Source organism: Peromyscus leucopus, chromosome 12 (assembly GCF_004664715.2).
Source record: "Peromyscus leucopus breed LL Stock chromosome 12, UCI_PerLeu_2.1, whole genome shotgun sequence".
Taxonomy (NCBI): Eukaryota; Metazoa; Chordata; class Mammalia; order Rodentia; family Cricetidae; genus Peromyscus; species Peromyscus leucopus.
The window spans coordinates 59,281,063-59,303,310 of record NC_051073.1 but is presented as its reverse complement, the minus strand read 5'-3'; the positions used below and the strand labels follow the sequence as shown (position 1 = coordinate 59,303,310).

At 40.0% G+C, this 22,248-nt stretch overlaps 1 protein-coding gene across 1 annotated transcript in view; it reads right to left on the bottom strand.

Moving 5' to 3' along the window:
• Positions 1 to 16,488: 16,488 nt before the first annotated feature.
• Slc15a2 (solute carrier family 15 member 2) overlaps positions 16,489 to 22,248 on the bottom strand; it is a 31,848-nt gene continuing 26,088 nt past the window's right edge. Inside the window, exons 20-22 of the mRNA XM_028895015.2 lie at positions 19,328 to 19,474; positions 18,596 to 18,700; positions 16,489 to 18,248 (exon numbers count right to left, since the gene is read on the bottom strand). Of these exons, the coding sequence (XP_028750848.1) occupies positions 18,072 to 18,248; positions 18,596 to 18,700; positions 19,328 to 19,474 (429 nt within the window). The 3' untranslated portion in view covers positions 16,489 to 18,071. The remainder of the gene's footprint in view (positions 18,249 to 18,595; positions 18,701 to 19,327; positions 19,475 to 22,248) is intronic.

Below are 22,248 nucleotides of genomic sequence, written 5' to 3'. Positions count from 1 at the left end.
GAATGGTGCTGCCCACAGTTGGCTAGGCTTTTCACATTAATTAACAATCAGGATAATTCTCTATAGGTATATCCCCAGGCCAACCTGATCTAAAATAATCACCCACTGAAACTCTCTTTCCAAAGGATTCTAGATTGTGTCAAGCTGACAATTAGAATTAACCATCACATAGGGTGATCTCTATGGCCTGTTGACTGGAAAAAAAAACATGAGCCTAGTTTATAGTTTGGTAGGAAAGCTGGAGATGGACACTTGCAGTGCAGTATCTCTGCTGGTGTGTGGAAGCAGGATATCTCATTGCCCATTTCGCCCAAAGGAAAGATGGTCTGAGGAAGACTAAAGATGATGGTCATCTAGGGTAACCATTCTAGTTCATGGATTCAACACTTTATTTTGACATTACTATTTTTATTTTATGTGTACAAGTGTTTTGCCTGTATGTATGTATGTGTACTTTGTGTGCGTGTCTGGTACTTGTGGAGGCCAGAAGAGGGTGCTGGATCCTTTGGAACTGGAGTTAAATAAATTTGCTGAGTAATGTGTGTGAAGGAGTTAATGATTTAACAGAACAGTTGAGGAAAAGAGTAAGATATGGGGGCCGATAACAAATTGGGGTGGGGGGTGTGTCTTCTCTGGAGAGTGGATTTGTGGAGGATCTTTTAGAGTGTATTCAAAGTAGGGGAGTTTTGTGTCCTATGTCATATGTAAGTACTCAGCAAATAGCTTTTATTGTAGAGAAAGCTCTCTGTTGCTATTCTTATTCTTACTACTGGATGGTGGTGCTTAGGATAGAATCCAGGGCCTCTCATATTCTAGGCAGGAGCTTTACTACTGAACTACACCTCCAGAGAGCTTTGCCCAGGTAAGTAACTCAACACTTATATTTCACCACTGGAGACCGTATGATCAATTATAATTAGTTGGTTATTAAAATAATCAGCCCAATGTATCTCTGATAATTCAGGGCTGCTCATTATTGTCTCTGCTACCCCAAGATGATATTATCCTCATTAAAATGGTAGAAGCTTATCAAATACCGGTGTTTTGCACACTCCCCTCTGGTATTCAGAAGACAGATACTATGGTACTTTTTTTTTTTTTTTGGTTTTTTGAGACAGGGTTTCTCTGTGTAGCTTTGCGCCTTTCCTGGAACTCGCTTTGGAGACCAGGCTGGCCTCGAACTCACAGAGATCCGCCTGCCTCTGCCTCCTGGTGCTGGGATTAAAGGTGTGCGCCACCACTGCCCGGCCACTATGGTACTTTTTAATTATGCTGGAATTGTTTTCCTGAATGCATTTCTCAATGTTCTCATGGTGACAAGTTGGCCCTTTGGGCTTAGATGTAATACCTAGCAACTGCACTGTGACATTATCATCTCCCTAAATTCCTCTACTCCCATATCAACCGGAGATTTATGGGATTTGAACTCGGCATAAGCCACCTGTGAATCCACCAGAACACCATCAGCTGCACGCGTAAGCATATTGCTTATGGAATCTCTGGGAAATGAACCTACGGAATAACCCCAGATGAACTTGTTTGTTTGCCCCCATCCCAGTGCAGTGCTCTTAGAATTCCACATTTTGCTGAGAGAAATTTTTGTAATTCCTTTGCCACACAGAACTTTTACTTCTAATCGTGATTTTGCAATAGCGCTATGGATATTTCAGGACAGTCTCTTAGCTGTACACGCAGAGGGGACAGGCAAGAGTGGTGTGGGGAATGAGGACAACTGACATTTGCCAAATGACCACTTACGTGGGCTTAGGATCAGGTCTTTACGCAAAAGCAGGATCGCCATCAGACGGGGATTAGAGGGTGGCGGTCTCTGCTGCACACATAGCACGGGCGGTACTGTTACATGGTAGAGTCATCTAGGGTAACCTTCTAGGTCATGGGTTCCACACTTTCCTTTAACATTATCGTTTGCCTATATGTATTGTATGTATGTGCACTGTGTGTGTGTGCGTGCCTGGAGCCTGTGGAGGCCAGAAGGGGGTGTTGGATCCTTTGGAACTGGAGTTAAAGATGATTGAGAGCCTCCATGTAGGTGCTGGGAACCAAACTTGGTTCTTCTGCCAGAGCAGTAAGTGCCCTTAACCACTGAGCCATCTCCAACCTTAGATGTTTTCTTAATTGGAGTCTTAATCTAGTTATCTCACCCTCCCCTAGAAGTCTGTCCTCCAAATCTCTCTCTCTCTCTCCCCTCTCTCTCCCTCCCTTCATTTTCTTTTTCCTCTTTCCTGAACCATTTGTTCAGCTTCTCTCTGTTAAACACCTTGCTTTTTTTCCCCCTCATGTCAGTACACGACCCTAATTTTATTCCTGTGTGACTTCTGCTCCTGCTCACATTACCATGGTGCCAACACCTGCCCCACCCCCAAGCAGTTTAATATCTCCCAACATATGATTGAGTCTATGTACTGTGTCTTAATTCTAAATTATCGAGAGACTGCTAAGTCTGCTTGGGTTAATATCAACCTGTAGTTGAATCTCCAAGAAAGACAGGGGTCATGTGCTAGCTAGAGAGTCCCCTCTTCTGGGTTATGGATGGAGAGTTTTTATAAAAGAAATGCAACATATGGTCTTTGTCATCAGGGAATTTAACATCACAAGCTCAGAGACTTCTGTGCCTCAGTGTCCTACTTCTGACTCCTTTTCAGTGTCTGTAAATAAACATCATGGGGATCATAGATGGTATTGGCCCAGAACAGGCTTACAAACACAAGGCCCCAACTTACCAAGAACTGAACTTTCTTGTCTACTTATTAATTAATGTAATATGGTAGATTACAACATTTATGGAGCACTTGCACTATCTCCAATGCTTGGCACCTATTTTATGATCTTGATAAACCTATAAAGAAGTTATTATCACTCTTTGACCCAAGGCTCAGAGAAATTAAGAATATTTATACAGAAAACCATAGTAGTAGATAGCAGAATCAAAATCCAGAGTGCGGTCTGTTACTCTACAGTCTATGTTCTTGCCAGGAAGGGGACAAAGGTGCCCATCTGAACACAGCAAGAACAAACATGCCTTTAGTTCAGATTAAGGGTCTACTGCCCTAGAATGGCATCTAAGCAATGCAGATGTCAGCTATGCTAAGGGTGGGTTGGGCTAACTGGCTTGTTTGGTTTGAGTTCAGCCTAGGAAGCCAGCTACCTGCCCTTACTCAGGCTATACATTGCAACCTAAGTCCATATACCTCTGCACAGGCCTCATGGGGACCACAGAAGACCTGACAAACCCTCCCCTATTCCTATACCAAGTATTTCTGTCACCCCCAAAGAGCCCTCTGCTGTAGTCTGTGGAAGAAATAAAAAGGTCAACAAGACAGAACAAAACTCATATGGTTGACTTTAAGTGTGTTGGGGGCAAAAAGAGGGGAGTTGGTTGTTCTAGTCTCACAATGAAATCATGTGAAGACTTCTGGGACCTGAATAGGTGTAATGATCTCTCTCCATCAGCAAGAAACTCTGTGGCAATGTGTGTGTGTGTGTGTGTGTGTGAGAGAGAGAGAGAGAGAGAGACAGAGACAGAGACAGAGACAGAGAGAGACAGAGAGACACAGAGAGAGAAAGACACAGAGAGAGACAGAAAGAAAGACACAGAGAGAAAGACACACACACACACACACACACACACACACAGGGGAGATCAGAATGGCTTACAGGCTGTGATCCAGCTAGTACAACAATGGCTGTCTACCCATAAAAAGTCCAAGAATCCCCAGTGTGTTGTTCAGTTCATGAAGCTGGATGCCCCTGCTGGTCTTCAGTTTATGTCGGAATCCAAAGAAGTAGGCTCCAATGCCAGTGAAAGAATGGACTTGCCCATGAGAACAAGAGCAAACAGGCAAAAAGTGCAAACATCCTTTGTCATGTCCTTTATATAGGCTGCCACCTGAAGGTGTGGCTCAGATTGAAGGTGGATCTTCTCACCTCAAAGATCCCGGTTAAAAGTGGGTCTTTCTACTTTAAATGGTTTAATGAAGAAGAAAATACCTCACAGGTGTACCAAGCCAATAGGGTTTTAGTTCGTTCCAGATGCAGTCAAATTGATAACCAAGAAGCGCCACCATACAGTGCCCAGGCCTTCCAGTGCTCCTTGTAGCTAAAGCAAAACAAAACAACCCTGGCCATAATCCTACAAATGCAGGAAGAGCTCTGGATAGGAAGATGAAGAAGAGAGGAAGAGATCTTGGAACAAGTGCATGATGGTAAATTCCCCAGAGCTTCCCTTTGGTCTCCTCCCATATACCTCACTGGGTGTTAGAAAGGCCTGCAACTGGGAACCACCAACAGAGCCCTCCACTTGTGGCCCTGTTTTCTGTGTATTTGTTTTTGAGCACAATGAAGTACAAAGGAAGAGCAGCTTCATCTTTTCAGAGTTTACTTCAATGGCTGGTCAGGTGGCTCTAGAGCAGTTCATCTATATCTGATAAATCCCTACTACTCATTTACAAATGTCTTCAACTCGCTGCCCAGCATCCATGAATTTTCCACTTTCTAATCTAGCATACAATAAAATGCTCTGTTCTTTGCCTTGTGTTAGTCCTGGACCCAGTTCCCTCACCTGCTCTCAAATGGTCCTTTTCCTGTTTTGGGTGGTTTTTTTCACATGCATGCACCTAGTGTTCTTTGGAACGTACAACTGGGGCTTCATGCAGATCTCTAGGTGTTATCTTTATGATGCTCTTTTCATTCTGGTGCTCTGCCCCAGTATCTTTGAACTCCTTATTTCAGTGCATCCACAGGGCTAACTAGGTTCTCCCTTCTCATCTCTTTTAAGGTGGCAAACTTGAGAAGTTGTATGGCTCATTTCTGTCATTCTTCTGTCTCGGGGAGTACTGTCCCGGTTGCCTGGAATCCAGCGTCCAGCGTCATTAAACTCAGCTTCATGGATTCTGTCCAGTTGGTTTGTTTGAGGCAAACTGGTAAATTCCACTCCTGCTCTTCTATCTTGGCCAGAAGCCAAAGACTGTGCTTACTTTTGGAAATGCATTCTAGAAGCTGACATGTCTGTATTTATTAATGGTCCTGCAATAGGAGTGTTGGTTATTGAAGCTATTTCAAAATAAAACCTAATGTAGACAGAAAAAAACACTAGGAAGAGACATAAGAAAATGTGTGAAGGGGCTTATGGGAAATATTATGAGGCTTTATTGTAAGATACTAAAATCTCTAAATACATAGAGAAATTTGCCATGTTTTCTAGTTAATATACTCACCATAATGATCTTGTTTATTGTGAAATGGTCTATACTTTAATCTATGTCCATATCTGCTTGATGCATTTTTGACATTTTAGTTGATTTAAATTTTTCTTCACATGTTAGTATTCACTTTGTGTGGCCTTCTGATGTTTAAAAATATTTCTATTTTGTCTTTGAAAATGCACTTTATGTATACAATAAATCTTGATTATATCTATGCCTTCACAACTTCTCTCAGAACTCCCAGCACATATTCCTCCTGACTTCACATCCTGTTTGTTTATTATTAACCCACTGAGTCTAATTCTGCTGCCTTTATGTACTGGGGTGTGAAGTTTGACTATGCACAGATCTCAGCTTCTGAACTCTAGCACATTAAGGGTCAGATAGCCCTTTGTTGTGGAGAAAGGGGCCATCCATTCCATTCAGAATGACAACAAGCATCCCAGACATCCACCCAGTGGACACCCAAAGCACCCTCAGTTGTGATAAGTTGTGATAATGTCTTGGACATTGCAGAGTCTCTATGTTGAGACTTGGTTGTTGCAGTCAGCATCCCTCTCCCACCTCACACAGCAGTTTCATCATCTGAAGCACATTTTTGTGCTTCTCTGTTATAATCAGCAGATCTCCTCTCTCAGAGCCCTAGCAACCACTGATCTGTTCTTTACTCTTAGAGTTCTGCCTCTTCCAGCAGTCATAGGAATAAAGTAAACAGCATGTAGCCTTTGGGTATGGCTTCTTTTGCTTAGTGGAATGCAGCCACCATTCATCTATTTGTTATGAGTACATGTCTCTGTATGAAAACCAGTCCCTTGTTTCTTTTTATTTGTTCTGTTGTATGAGAGTTGCACAGTTCGTTGTTTCAACTGATGTAGGACAACTTGGTTTCTTACAGCTTGGGGATAAATATAACAAAAGTTGCTGTAAACATTTATGTGCAGGTTTTACTTTGAACATGAGTTTCCAATCCCTTGAGAAAACAACTAGACAACTTATGGGTTGTATTAATATATGCATATGAATGTGCTTAATTATTTATAAAGCTTAACTTTACAAGAAACTGCCATACTGTTATTTTTTTTTTAATGGCTGCACTGCTTTGCACTGCCACAGGCAATGAAGGAACATTTTTGTGCTCTTTGTCCTCTCAGCAATTGACATTGAATTTTTGTTTTTTTAAATATTTTAATAGATGTGTAGTGAACTCTAACTGTAGGATCAAATGTCCATTTAGCTAATTTGGCTATTTTTCAGTTGTATGCACAGTTTATACTGAAGAGGGTAGCAAGCAAGCCACAGAGAGGTATGTTGACTCTTTAAATGTGATCATATTTAAAATATAAAACCAAATAATATATTGTTTTGCTTGTAAACATGCTAAACATATACTCAACCCATGTTTATATGTTAATATATTTTTATATAAAATGATAGTGCAATACCACAGTTAGCACATTGACATTGATACAGTGAAGAAGACTGTTTCTAACGTCACTGGATCTCTTTCAGTATCATACCACCTCATCTGCTTCCTTTTTGCCCACCAATTTCTTACAGTTCCTTAAGCCCTAACCACCCCTAGTTTGCTCTCTGTTTCTGTTTTTGGCATTTGAAAATGTATAAATGGCGTAATTGTTACGTATCCTCTGAGGATTGGTACTTAGCACACTGAATGATTCTCTTGAGATGCATTCAGGTTCTTGCTAAGTATAGATGTAGCATAATTCACTTAACTGTTGGTGCTCTGAAGAACAGCTGGGTGTTTCTAGGGTTTGGATATGGTCAACAGAGCTGTAAAGCTGCCATGAAGCATTCCTACACAGATTTCCCTTGTTCTGGAATGAATGCTCAAGGAGCAACTGTTAAATCATATTTATGGATTTACGTGTGTGCATCACACTCAAACCCCGTGTTTTTGTGCTTGCTATACCAGCATTCTACCACCAAGCCACATCCCCAACCACATTTAGTTTTCAGAAACTGCTAAACTAGTATCTGTAGGCAGAGTTTTTCTGTCCTGACCACCTGCTCTCAAATAACTGGTAGCCGCTTCCCAAATTTCCACACAGAGACTGAATATTACTTACAAATTATATGTCATATAATGGCCTTCATCAGATGGGCCTATGGGCAGATTTGTGGGGCATATAGCCAATAGCTCGGGCTTATTACTGAAACTAGCTCTTACAACTTAAATTAACCCATTTCTATTAATCTACATTCTGCCACGTGGCTTGTAGCTTTACCTGTCCTCCAGTATGTCCTGCTCTCTCTGCAGATTCTCGTGTCTCCCCTGACTCTGCCCTTCTTCCTCCCAGAGTCTTCTGTGTCTGACTGTCCCGCCTATACTTCTTGCCTGACTGCTGGCCCATCAGCTTTTTATTAACCAATCAGAGTAATACATATTCACAGTGGACAGAACAATTATCCCACAGAAATAATACTATAACATTTAAAGTCTAATTTTGTCATTTTACATTGCCACCAGCAGTTGTAAGATTGGTAGTTTCTCTGCATCTTTACCAGAATTTAGAATTTGTGTTGTTAGCTTTTTTGTTGTTGTTGATTGATTTTTTTATATCTTATTTATTTGCTTGTTTGTATGTTCTTGGCAACACTGAGTATTGAACCCAAGTTCTTTGTGGTTGCTATTCTAGGTTATCAACTTGACACACATGGGAAGCGGGCACCTCAGTTGAGAAATGGCCTTCATCAGATGGGCCTATGGGCAGGTTTGCGGGGCATTTACTTCATTGCTAATTGATGGAGGAGGGTCTAGTCTACTATGGGCAGATGATAACTGGGCTGTATAAAGAAGCAGTTGTCCTTGGAGGTCTCTGCTTTAGTTCCTGCCTCCAGGTTCCTGCCTTGACTTCTCTCCATGATGAACTATAACCTATAAAATGTAAAAAAAAAAAAAAAAACCCAAAAAAACCCTTTCCTTCCCAAGTTGCATTTGGTCAGTGTTTTATCAATGTAACAAGAGAAGCCAAGAAGAAGAGCCTTGTGTGTGCTAGGCGTGTGCTGCCTCACTGAGCAGTAATCCTCAGTCCCACTATTTGTTTTACTTTGGGCATTCTAGTAAGTATGTAGCCACTCTCTTAATGTTGTTTTTAATGTCTACTTTCCTAGTGGCTAATAATGCTAAATGTCTTCCTTACATGCTTAATTGCTATCTGTTTATTTTTTAGAACTGTTTCTTCATTTTTTTTTAGTTGTTTGTTGTTCAATTGCTTTATTAGTGTCAAGTTTTGAGAGTTCTTAGTATAGTATAGACACTAGTCCTTTACTGGAATTGTGGTTTGCAAGTTTTCATTTTTTTTGTTAGTCTGTAATTTGTCTTTTAATAAACTTCTTCTCATGAGTTTTCCCAAAGACCTTTTGATGGGTCTAACTTATCCTGTTCCCTTTTATAAGTCATGCATGCCAACTCTAAAAAAAACTCTTGACCTAAACATATATCCTGAAGATTTTTCTCTATGATTTTTTTCATTAAAATTGTATTGTTTTTATTAAGTATATCTAAACCTATGGATTCTGAGTTAATTTGTGTAGCAAGTATAAATTTAAAGAAGTTTTTGTTGTTGAGTTTGATTTTTTTGGTTGTCTTTTGAGAGGAGTTGCATATTTGTTGGATGTCTACTGAACTGTTTTTGTTTGTATATCAAACTTCAACGAGATAACACAAAACTAGAGAACAGGGAGGATACAGTAAGAAAGATTTTCCTAACGTAAGAGTTGCATCTCTGAGAGGAAAGGTGTCTGTCAGTCTGGAGTCAAGGAATGCCACAGAGTCACACCACACAACAAACCTCACACAAGAGATTTATTGGGAAACACACAGGGTGGCTGCCTCTGCTCAGGTGAGAAACAGAAGGGAGCTGAGCAGGAGGCAGGCTTACATAGGGTTTCTTGGAGGAGGAGTTTTCCAGGGTGGAGATTTCCAGGGTGAGGATTGGTGGGATTTTGAGCTCAGGGGTTGGTGGGGTTTGGTGAGCAGTCAAACCTAGAAGTGGGCTCAGACCTTTTACCCTACACTGAATCTGAGAGCTGAGGCCTTATAATACAAAATAAACTTTAAATGAATCACCACAGAAGTTGATATATAATTTATTTATTTATTTATTTACCCATTACTGGGAAGTCACTCAAAAAACACATGAGTTTTGACATCATGTGAGGCACTCAAACTAAGAAAATCTATAAGGTTGTGTTGGAGCCAACTAAGTTTCCTAGTGACTGTACCCAGTAGGACTGCATAAGAAGTTGATTGGATCACAGGCCTGAGTATCAGGTATTTGTAAGGGTCTACACTTGACTGTAACTAGCAAGGGGGAAGTCTTTTGCTCCACCCCTTGGCATTGTTATAAATAAACCTTTGGAATAAAGTTCTGGGCCGATGGATAAGGATCCAGGTCCACCCGAGGCTATCCTGTGTTTTTTCTGCCTCTATTTCTAACTAAGTCTCTTATTCCTCATTCCTCAAGAGTCCCTGGGGTAAACAAATGTGGGGGCTGGTCCCCCACAAATGGCACCTGAACAGAGACAAAAAAAAAAAAAAAAAAAAAAAAAAAAAAAAAAAAAAAAAAAAAAGATTTGTCTGCCTGGCCTGTCCCTCCCAAATGCTGGGATTAAAAGCAGTATTTATTTCAAAAAAAAAAAAAAGATTAAACAAAAATAACCCTAGGACTTGGTGAACGGATTGAGGGGGCATTTCAAGTGTAGGCATGTGGACAAGGAATTGAAAAATGAAGGCAACAGTATTTTATTCTCTGGTGTATAGGTTAAGGGGTGAAATGCCACAAGACTGCAGCACTAGATTTCTCTCTATATGGATTCTCTCTCTCTCTCATCTATAAAAATTAAGGAAGTTTGCCGGGCGGCGGTGGCGCACGCCTTTAATCCCAGCACTCGGGAGGCAGAGGCAGGCGGATCTCTGTGAGTTCAAGGCCAGCCTGGGCTACCAAGCGAGTTCCAGGAAAGGCGCAAAGCTACACAGAGAAACCCTGTCTCGAAAAACAAAAACAAAAACAAAATTAAGGAAGGTAGAAAATAGAAATATTAGGTTAGGAATATAGAAAAGAAAAAGCTTAGGGTCAAATAGCATAAGATAAGCCTAACTATGGGGCTATGAACACAAAACCCTGAGGAAGAACCAGAGGAAATATCTATCAAAGAAGAGCTTAACAGGCAGAGAAAAGATTCCTGTGGAAGCTTTTGGCCTGGGAAAACAAACAAAAAACAAAACAAAACAAAATGCTAAAATGCCAAAACAAACAAAAAACAAAACAAAACAAAACAAAAAACCGAAACAACAACAACAAAAAAGCCGAAGACAAAAGAGATTCCCCCTGCAGCGGGTGTGGAAGGAAACAACAAAAAAAAATCCTCTGCTCCTCTGGCAGTGCAACACCTCACCCTCAGAATCAGTTCCCTCTCGGCCATTGAAGCCAAAGTTTAGAGAGCAGACGTCTGGGAAAAACTTGCTGTTCTCTCTCTCTCTGGAAAAAAAAAAAAACGTAATCTCTCTCTAAAAAGCTTTCAGAACTTTCTTTCTTAGTTCTTTTTCTGTAAGAACAAAATTAGTTTCCCCGGGATGGGAAAGTCCCCTGCGGCAAGGGCCTGATGGGAAAGCAGGCAGATTCCTCCCTGATGGAGGGGCTGCTGATAAAGCAGCCAAGCCAAGCCTCTCAGCTGTACACGTGCTCTAGCCTTAGGGATCCTCTTTGGGGGGAGGACCCAAGCCGAACAGGACGGAGAGCTATCCAGGAGGGAAGCTCTTTTTTTTCTATCAGAGAAAGGACTAAATGCTTTCGGTTTGCCTCTCTGACCTGGAGTGAAGTCCTAAGAATTTTGCCTCAGGCAATAAGCTGCAGCCTGAGTGTGGGGACAAACAGAGGCAAAGCTTGGGAACTGGGTCAGGTGAAAGATCTAATTAGAGAGGTACATCTGTTAAGTGGTGGCACAAGCATTCTAAAGCAAGCTTAGAAAAAAAATCTTCCTTTGTAAAAGCGGAAACCCTGTAAAGAGAACTGGAAAGTTTACCCAAAGGCTTTCTGGGAAATGTAGGATCAAAACAGGTTTGAAACAGTGCCGTATATGGTCTAATAGCTTCGAAGAGCTTCACGACAGTTCAATATGGTAATTTCACCCTCAGCTTGAAGCACTTGCGCCCCCCCCCCAAAAAAAAAATCAAATGAACAAACGCAGAAAAAAGTTTCAAGGAAATCTCTCTGGCCTCCAAAGCAGAAGATACATTTACCAAGCTTCTCCCACCTCGCCTACCGGGAATAACAGAGGAGGATTGCAAAGGCTAATGTTAGATCACCCATCGCCTGGATATCAGCACCAGAGGACTGTTTAAGAACCTTTCCTAACCAGCCTTCACCGATCATGTATTTACCTTCCCACAGTCTGCTGCTTACAAAGAAGCTAAGTCCTGTTCTTTGGTTATGTCTTAAAAAATCTTGCTGTGCTTTGTTGATCATGGAAGAAAGTAGGCAAACTTGGATTCAAAGTCGGCTCTGAGAACTACATGATTCTTTGGTATCTTATGCATTCCTGAGTCATGTTTGTCTTCCATGACCGTGTTATTGTGTAAAGGCAAACAATTACTTAAAGAAGCCATGTAGACAAGTTGAACTTAATAGAGTTCAATGGAGCAAGGAGCCATTCACAAACTGGGCAGCTCTCAGAATGGGAAGTTCAGAGAGGCATGTTCAACAGAGCAGGCAGGCTGGCATTTATGGTTAGGAAGGGGAAGTGAGTACAGAGAGTTGGCATTTTTCTATTTGCACTTGGTCTGATCAATTGGCTGGCTGTGATTTGTGAAACTTGGCCAGGAGTCAGCAATTTGTCTCGTAGGTAAACCCCTAAGTGAGGCTTAGTCAAGTTACATACTCAATTAAGTTGTGGTTCCTTAGGGAAGGCTTCAAGTACAAAAGTATCTTCAGACCAAGTTCAGTTTCATACAAACTTCTTCAAAATATAGTATATAATGAGAAGACAAACTACAGAATGGGAGGGAATTTGAAAAAAAAATCTGACAAAAGATATATATTTAACTTATAATAAGAACAGTTTAAACTCAAGAAGAAAACAATGACCCAGTTTAAAAATGGATAAAAGAGGTATATCAATAGTACATTTGCCAAAGAAGACAGCCAGTTGGAAAATGAGATATACATCTCATGTTCAATATCATATCATTAAGGAATGCAGATTTTAAAAAGTGAGATACCAGTAGACACCTATTAATCCAAAACACTAAGGACACCAAATGCTGCTGTCTGTTTTTCCCTTTCTGCCTTCCTGTGGGTTATATGTACATCTCTTCTAGATTTCCATTTTTATTTATCTATACTATTTCAAGTGCATCTCTCTAAATAGATTTTTTTAAAAAAAAGATTTACTTTTATTTAATGTGTATGGGTATTTACCTCCATGGTGTATGTGTACCAAGGAGGCCAGAAGGGGACATCAGATCCCCTGAAACTGGAATTATAAGTGATTGAGCTGCCATGGGGGTATTGGAAACCTTGAGTTTCACAACAAATGGTTGTTGTGCTGACTGCCAGTGACTCCAAGCCTCTGTGAGTTTATGTAATTGGTTCAATGTGAATTTTCCAGAGATAAGAACACTTCTGTAAAACCATAGCCCTTACCTACATGAATAGCAGTGGTGTTCTCTGCCACAGCTGAGCCAAGAGGAATGCAGGAAGTGCTGGTGACCCCTGAAGAATGTCAGATGAGCCTGAAGAAGCTGAGTGGTTGAACTGTCTCCAGAGTTTGAAAGTAGGTGTCTTTAAATAGTAGCTGGAATAGTCTAGAAATTCAGATTCTGTGCTGGTGGAGTCCCCAGGTCCAGGTTATTGTCCTCCTGACTGGGCTTTTGATGAGTCCTCAGCACAGGTCAGTTCTTACAAGCACACAAAGACAGGCATGGTACTGAGACCAAGCACCTTTACAGCTTCTACTGGACACACTGTATTTTTATGATGAGGAGAACTTCTTCTTCTTCTTCTTCTTCTTCTTCTTCTTCTTCTTCTTCTTCTTCTTCTTCTTCTTCTTCTTCTTCTTCTTCTTCTTCTTCTCCTTCTCCTTCTCCTCCTCCTCCTCCTCTTCCTCCTTCTCCTCCATCTTCTTCTTTTTTGAGACAGAGTTTCTCTGTGTAGCCTTGGCTGTCCTGAAACTCACTTTGTAGACCAGACTTGCTTCAAACTCACAGAGATCCACCTGCCTCTGTCTCCTGAGTGCAAGGGTTAAAGGCATGTGCCATCACCTCCCATCTGTGAGTCATTGTTGATCAAATTACAGAACTGTATGTGACTTAATATTTTTTTAACTGTCTTCAACAAGTCTATTGCCCAATTTGAGAAGCAGAAACTCACACAACATATAGTATACACACATGACATTTATAAAGCAAAGGAGGTTGGCCCATGCTCCCAAGTGGTATGAGTGTTGGTTAGAAGATTTGAGGATTGCCTTGGAGGAGGTGGGAATGGAGGGGTAGGTTGGGAGGGGGTAAGGCTGGGGGCGGGAGGAGGGAGGAGAGGGAGTTCTGTGGTTGGTATGTAAAATGAATAGAAAATTTCTTAATAATAAGAAATAAAAAATAAAAAAGAAGTAAGTAGAAAGACACCTGAAAAAAAAAAAACAGGAACATAAACAGATACCCAAATGCTACTGTTCACAGCAATGCTGTGTACTGTGATGGAGCCAATATTATGAAAATATCTTTTACATTCTAAGAGACTGGAACTTTTGCTGGACATCAGAGTTAATAACACATCTTGAAGTTACTTAAGACTTAAGGCTGCTGTCCTACGGTGTGCTCAGCCTGTTTGTTTAATTTGCCTATAAGAGAATAATGTAACAAACATTCCTTGCCTTGGATTGCCCATGTAACCAACTTTTATGACCTAAGCTAATGCATAGCTGTAATCTTAAATTATGTATTCTTCTATGCCCCGACCCAGAACAATGCATGTGTATGTATCATTAGCTGAACACAGCAAATACAAAGATAGAAAGCAATCTTCTAAAATGAATATCCACCATAAATGTTGAATACAACATGTGGATATTGGTTAATAAACAATGATGTTGATAGTATTGTTCCTTGTCTGGGTCAGTTAGACCCAGTGACTTAATCTCTTATAAAACTCTTAAAGATTTCTTATTGTGTCCTGCTCCTTCCCCATGTGATGCTTTCTGGGCTGTCCAATAAATACAGATTGAGAAGTACTCTTGAGGAGGATGGAAGACACGGGGGGGGGGGGGGGTCCGGGTGTAGGGAGAAGACTTGAGGAAGAAGAGAAAGAGTCTCATTTGAGGAAGTTCAGGCCAGAGCAGTGTAGACAGAGAAAGAAAGAAATTATGAAAGCAGTGAGCTTCATGGTGAGAAAAATTGCACAGTGTTTTGGGGAAATGATAGTGTAGCTGAGTGGATGAAGCTGGAAGATGCAGGAAGAAGTTCAAAATAGAAAGTTGATCATAACCAGAATGGTCCACTTCCCTGTACTCTGTGTGTCTGTTTGTTAATTTTTTTTCTGCTGAGTTTGTACAAATCCCCACAAAGAGTTCTCCAAAAAGCCATTATGAAGCCATTGGGATGAGCATTTGAGACAGTCATCTGCCATTCCCAGTCTGGGCCTAAAGTTCTCTGCTTATGTGCTTTTGCTGTTGTTGTTCATTTGTTTATAAATATTTTCTTAAAGATAGAGTTTTTTAATCTATTAATGATCTGCTAAGTTGATCTTGATTGAATTGTAAATGTCAAGCTTTGGAGGTTTCGGTGTTTTATTACACTTTATTCAAAAGGGAATGGGGGCTTGGGAGATGTCTCAGTAGTTAAGCATGTTTGGTGTGCAAGAATGAGAATCTGAGTTCAAATCCCTAGAACCCATGTAGAAAGCCAGTCATAGTCATGTGCATACCTATAACTCCAGTGCTGTGGTGTGAGGATGGAGACAGGGGGATTCCTGGGGCTCACTGCCCTCCAGCCTGGCTCCAGATTGAGTGAGAGACTGTGACTCAAGGGAATACAGTGGACAGTGATAGAAAAGGACACCCAATATCCTCTTCTGGCTTCTGCGCGCGCGCGCGCACACACACACACACACACACACACACACACGATGATAAAACAATAAAGGAATGTGTCTATGTGTGCACGTGGGCTCACACACATAGAAGACATTGTGTGTCTTCCTCTATCACTCTTTACCTTAATTTTGAGACAGTCTCTCACTGAACCTGAAGGTCTCTGTTTTGGCTAGACTGGCTGTCCAGTGAGCCCCTGGAATCTGCCTGTCTCACCTTAGCACTGCTATTGTCATGCCCAGCTTTTATGTGGGTACCGGGAATCCGAACTCAGGGCCTCATGCTAGCACAACAAATATGTTACCCACTGAGCCGTTTCCCCAACCGCCATGGTCTCAAGGCCCCACAGGATTTGGGCCCTAGATGCCTCTAAATGAGTCTTCTGCCTCTTGTACTCTGCTCTTACAGAGCTGTTTGTTTCCCTATCTCATTGTGTCTTTGCTCCCCTAAGTATCTATTCACCAAGAGCTCACCAGCTGTCAGACAAGATGTGAAAGGCAACTTTGAGCATAGATAGAGTGGATTGTTAATTTTTTGTGTGTCTCTCTCAGCTAATTCAATGGTTTAACAAAAATGCTTTGTTTAGTAAATGGTGCTAACCTTATTGGTCAGAGGACTTCTGAAATATTATAGTTGGTTCTAGTCATCACATATCTGACTCTTAATTGCTATATTTTAGATTAAAGGATTATTTTTAGAAGAAAGAAGCTGTGGTAGTAAAAAGACAGAGCTATGCCTTATAAGGAACTGTTGCAAGAACTGAGAACATTTAGCTTCATGATCCATTTGTGGAATTCACACTGAAGGTGAGCTTTCCCAAATACCTCAAAGACCCAAAAGAAAAAGCTATGCTTATCCTCGATTGTGACAGAACCGGTGTCGTAAGACAGTCTTTGTCTGTTTGCTTGTAGTGCCGGGGATTGGATCTGGGACCCTATGCACACTAGCAAGTGTTCTACCACTGAGCTGTGTCCACAGCTCAATAGCAGGAAGCAGGTAAAGCCATTAGCCAGCAGAAAGATTCTTCTGAAACTGGTGTTCTGAGAAAACTACCACGTTAAGATAATCTAGGGACATTATGACTTCCCTGAGGATATCGCAGACTCTTTAACACACAAATAGAATATTTAGAAGATAATATTATATCTAATTTCTCAAATTTACTTGTACATAAAACCTTTTATTCACAGATCAGTGTTAACATCTCTTACAACAAAAGTCAAAAAAATAGTTTGAGTTAAAGCTGCTTAAAAATGAACATCTTCTAAAGGAGTATGGACAAGTTCACAGCAAGGTATCTGGGGGAAATGAATGGTGTTGCAATATCTTCTGTGCTTCTGAAATCTTAGTCATTAAAACTACAGTATTTAAAGCTTGAAGAACTGGAGCAAATTCTCTTAAGAATATATTACATTATTAACAATATGCGATCCAACATAGTTATAGATGGGAACAAAGTAACAAAAGGAGTGGAAATGAGGTCTTTCACACAGAGCTTGTGAATTTTTCCTCCTGGCAACACATGGTACCATCCTGCTGCTCCCAAGCTTGTCCCTTGATCCACACATTGCACATGAGATCCTGTCTCACACACACAAGCAGAAAGTCCACATGCTCTGCCCACCCCTGAAGATGTTGATAGGTTTCTCATGCAGGACCTTGCCCATTTGTTGAATATTACAGTTTAGAGCTTCAAAACAGTAGTATTGTCATCCCTTTTCAATAAACAGGAAATTTCTAAGACTAGAGGGAGAAATGTAAACAAAAATTATGGAAAAAAACTAAAAATACATCACAAGCAAGCCAAATAGAAAAAAAATTAAAGGAAGTTGGGCTAGAAAAACATTTTGTTACTGAAGATTTGCTGTAATAAGCAAAATGAGATGTAATAATAAGATAAAGCTGTTCCCGCAATGCTTAAAAGGCTGGGTTGCAAAGTTAAAGTTAGTTTCTTAGACAGATGTCCTTGGAAGAGCACAGTTCAGGGCGGAAACACTGGAGTTCTTTAGAGGAATGTGCAGTAAAGAACAAAGAATAATTTATCTGAATTCCTGTGTCCCCACATCTATTCTTACTGTCTTTAATTGTGGTTTATCAGTACTGATAAAGGGGTGTTTGGATGAGTAGATGAAACGCTGTAGTGATCAGAAAGATGTATCTTCCATGCTCTAATAAAATGCCATTCTGTAGCCTGCCATTTCAAATCATATTAAACTTGCTAGCGGCTGACAAGCTAGCCTCTGGATTAGATCATGCCATACATACCATTCTTGACATCTTCATGAACAGTACAATTATACTACTGATAAAGAAATGTGAAATACCATTCCTCTACTATTCTGCACTTTTGCTTCCAAACCAACATGTCAACAAGTGGAGTTATCAGTTCTAAATACCTGATAAAGGAGTCTCCCAAGCTTAGCTTACCCACAGAGACTTATCTCTATGACACATTTGTATTTTCATAGCCTTTTGGAGATACTAGGCTAACTTGAGAAACATTGCCTAATGTTTAGTGAGCTTGTTGATAGCCCGGAGGACACAGAATCTCTTGGATCCTTGTTTAAAGATATACCTGAAAACCTAGTCCTAGAATTGCCTCTGTTGTGGTAGAAAAAATGGAGACGATCTACTCAGATAAAATGCTGTTTCCTTCTCCTAACCTGGTAGGGGTGAAATATGCTCGAAGATAAGAGATGACTGAAACCAGAGCCAGGAATCAGTCACAAGTCCAGTGAGTCATCAGAGCCTTGTATTCTTGGTTTCTAGGTTGATCATGTTCCCCTGGGTCTGAGGAACCTGCTTATCCGTTGGCTCCTGAATACCCTTTGATGTCAGAGGAACATAGTAGTAGCCCATGATGGAGAAAATCAGGCAGACCACTAGCAGGAGGCAGGAGAACAAAATAAATTCAGCCCACTGCAGGAGAAATAAACAAAAGAGAATATTATGAAGAAACCTAAAAAAAAAAAAAAAAAGCATGTGTGGGATACTTAGGGGTGGCAGGATGGGAAGATGACTAGGGAATCACAACCTGAGCCACTTTTCTTTGAAGAACACTAGATTGACTGGTCTGTTTTCCCACAGGTACATGGTGGTTATCATTGCCACATGCATATGTCTATTTCCTGGCAAAGTCGGGTATCTAACCCATCTAACTCTCATCTCGCTGATGGGGGATCTGAGGCCGAGGAAAAGGAAGACCAGGAAGTTGGAAGGGAAACTGTATAGACTTGAGCTCCTCTTCCCCTCAGATCCATACATACCTGTACCAGGCCACTGAACTGTGCCACAATAAGCACGATGATGTTCCCAACTGCAACTGTCAATAACCAGGCTGCCTGGAGCACAGATTTCATGCTAGATGGTGCCTAGGAAGGACATATCTGTAAACATCCAAACTCCTTATCCACCTTTCTGCCCCATGAGCCTATCCATGAAACATGTCCCAGAAAAGCTTCCATTTCCCGTCTTCTCCACTAAGTTCAGCTGTTGTGTTGACTCATAAGATGGTAATAATACAGCAGCAAGAAGAAAGTGGATCTCTTCACTGGATGTTTTAATTTATTATATCATATAATTATTGTCACAACCTTAAGAGATAATCTGTATTACTATGGTACTCTAAAAATATAAGAAAAGTAAAAAGAACATAAAGAAAAGGAAACAAAACAGGATTAGAGAGATAATTTACTTATTCCTATTTCAATACAGGTCATGCAGCCAATATTTGAACATGAGTAGTCTAACCCTAGAGCCCTCAGTCTTCATCCTTTTTTTTTTCCCTCCAGAGCAAAACAACATAGAGTCAATGTTGTTGTTGACATGTCATGATTCTGGAAATCAGGATGACTGTTCAAGGTCATATCTAAGGAACTCACGGACTAAAGAGATGGAGGTCTAAGGATGACATACGTAGGTGAGAAGTATCAGAATTAAAACTCACTGTTTTCTAAGTGGTGTCGTGGTGTCATCACTTCTACATGCAAAAACATTACCTGGGAATAAGAAAACTCGAGTCCTGTGACGGAGAACATGACCTCTGCTGCTGTAACCAGGATATATTGTGGTAGCTGCCATGCAATGGACAGTTTATTGGCTGGAATTTCTTCTGTCTTCCAAGTCTGAAGACCTTGACTGGTGATCTTAGTGGGAGAAACAGGAATTGGACTTTTCAGTAATCTTAAGCAAATATATCTAACTATAGCATCCTATCATCTATATCTATTCCTTCTTTTTATTTTCATTTCTCTGCTACCTTCAAGAGATTAGATATTTCTTTACACTTCCATTGTTTTGAATTTTCTCTCGGTAATACTACATTCATTTCAATTCAGTCAATTACAGTCAAAATCTCTGAGATTAAAAGTCTTTAATGTCCAAATGCTTCTGGCTCTAAGTCAAAAGGGAATTAGATTCAAAATAGTGTAGTAAAAGAATCCTGGTTTTTCTTTAATTGAGAATGTACGTAATATCTAGGACTAAGTCTCTCTCTCTCTCTCTCTCTCTCTCTCTCTGTGTGTGTGTGTGGTGTGTGTGTGTGTGTGTGTTCAGCATAAGAGCAGACTAAAAGAGCCTCTAAAAGTCAGATAGTCAAGTGTTCTAAGGTAAGTAATTAACTTGCTGAGTGGAAAGGACTTTGCTGAACTCAATCATCAAAGGGCAGAACCCTTGACATGGTGATATCTGTCATAGGATCTTTTGACATTATTACAATATAAATAATACAAATTCTTATGTAAAAATCTCTGAAATTCTAAACATCAGCCATTGATTCTTTTATCATTTATTTTTATTTTTATTTTCCGAGATAGGGTTTCTTTATGTAGCTTTGTGCCTTTCCTGGATCTCGCTCTGTAGACCTGGCTGGCCTTGTACTCACAAAGATCCACCTGGCTCTGCCTCCCGAGTGCTGGGATTAAAGGCGTGCACCACCACTGCCTGGCTTCTTTTATCATTTTTGTCAACACTGTATAAGCCAAGCAAGATAGGACTGTGGAAAGAACTGGGTTCCACAACCTTCAATTTAGACTTCTATTTTAGATGCCTAGTAGATGTTGGGATTCTGAAGCATTTAGAAAGACAGGACAAGAAAAGACTGGAATAATACAAGGAATACAACCTTTCCGAGTCAAATTGTGTCCCTAAAAATTCAATTGTTGATGTTATGATACCCAGTATTTGAGAATGTAAGCTTATTTGGAAATAGGGTGCTTATAGATGTAATTAGTCAAGTTAAATGGGGTCATTAAGATTGAATGTGATAGACATACTTAAATGGAAAGGGGGAAATGTAGATAGAAAGCATACAAGAAAAGTGCCATACAAAGATACAGGTAGACAACAAGCTGATTATATTATACACCAAGAAACATCAAATTCTCGGCAAACCATGAGGAGCTATAGCAGAGACATGGAAAAGGCTTCCTCACAGCTCTCAGAATGAACCAGCCTTACAAACATCTTGATCTCAGACTTGAAGCCTACATACATACAAAACACTAAACCTCTGTTTTGTAAGCCCCCTGGCTTATGTTGGCTTGTCATAAAAGTAATAGGCCTAGATTGGTTTATTATTTGAAAATCAATTAATGTTATATACCGTATCAATGGGATAAAGGGCAAAAATCATATTGTCTTCTAAATGAATTCACAAAAATCATTTAACAAAATCCAGCCCCACATAAATGAGGTAAAATAGAAAAGCAAGGAAACAGTCAGATAAAACCTGAGAAACAAGTGGACAGAGATGTCCTCAATCTGATAAATGGCATCTACTTAAACTCCATGGGCAATTTTCTTAGTGATAAGATCCCGCAAGAGATGTCTTGTCTCATCATTTCTGTCCAACACTGTGCCAGAGCAACTGGGCAGGAAAAAAATAATAAGCATTTAGGCGGAAAAGAAGGTGAAGCTATCCCTGTTTGCAGATGACATGACTTCATATGTGGAAAGTTTAAGGGCTCCACTAAAGTTGTATTAGGTCTCACAAATTAGCTCAATATAATAATATGCACAGATTAATACACAAAATTAGTTTTATGACTTAAAATAACCACTAGGAAAATGAAATTAATAATAAAAATGATAAAATAATTGGGAATAAATGTAATAAAGTAAATGTAAAAGATATGCTCTAAAAATTACAAAAACATTGTTGGAAGAATAGACACCTAAACAAATGGATAGGCATTTCTTATTCATAGAACAAAAGGCTGAACATTATTAAGATAGCAACTGGTTCCTCAAATAATCTTCAGAGTCAGCACAATCTCATCTCATTAAAATCCCATCTGGCTTCTAATCTTGGTTAATCCTAACTTTGTAGGGAATTCGTGTCATACAGAACAATTGATCTTTTCTTTATCTTTTAAGTGTAGGGATGGATCCTACAGCCTTTCATACGCTAGGCATGTGCTGTGATGCTGGGCTGCATCCCCAGCCTCCAAACCAAGCTTGAAAGAGAAAAAAGGGAATATGTGGACACTTACACTCTCTTGATTCAAAATAGATTACAAATAAACAGGAAACAAAAACCATGTGAAATTAACCCAGGATGTACACATACATCAATGGGACAGAGTTGAGAATCTACAAATAAGACATCATTTTATGGTCAATTGATTGTCAACAAGAGTATCATGACAATTTAGTGTGCAGTCTTTTCAATAAATTGTCCTGAGATAACTGGAGATCATTCATATATATGAATTATAGGTCTGTGTGTGAAAGAATAGAATATGAACCTTTAACAAACTATCCTTATGTACAAAAATTAATTGAAATATAATGCCATCTTTTGGCCTCCATGGGCACCAGACATGCATGTTGTAAACATACACGTGGAATACTCATACACCCACACACAAAAAAAATTTTTTAATTAAGATTCAGAACTTCTAGTTATTGAGAAAATTAC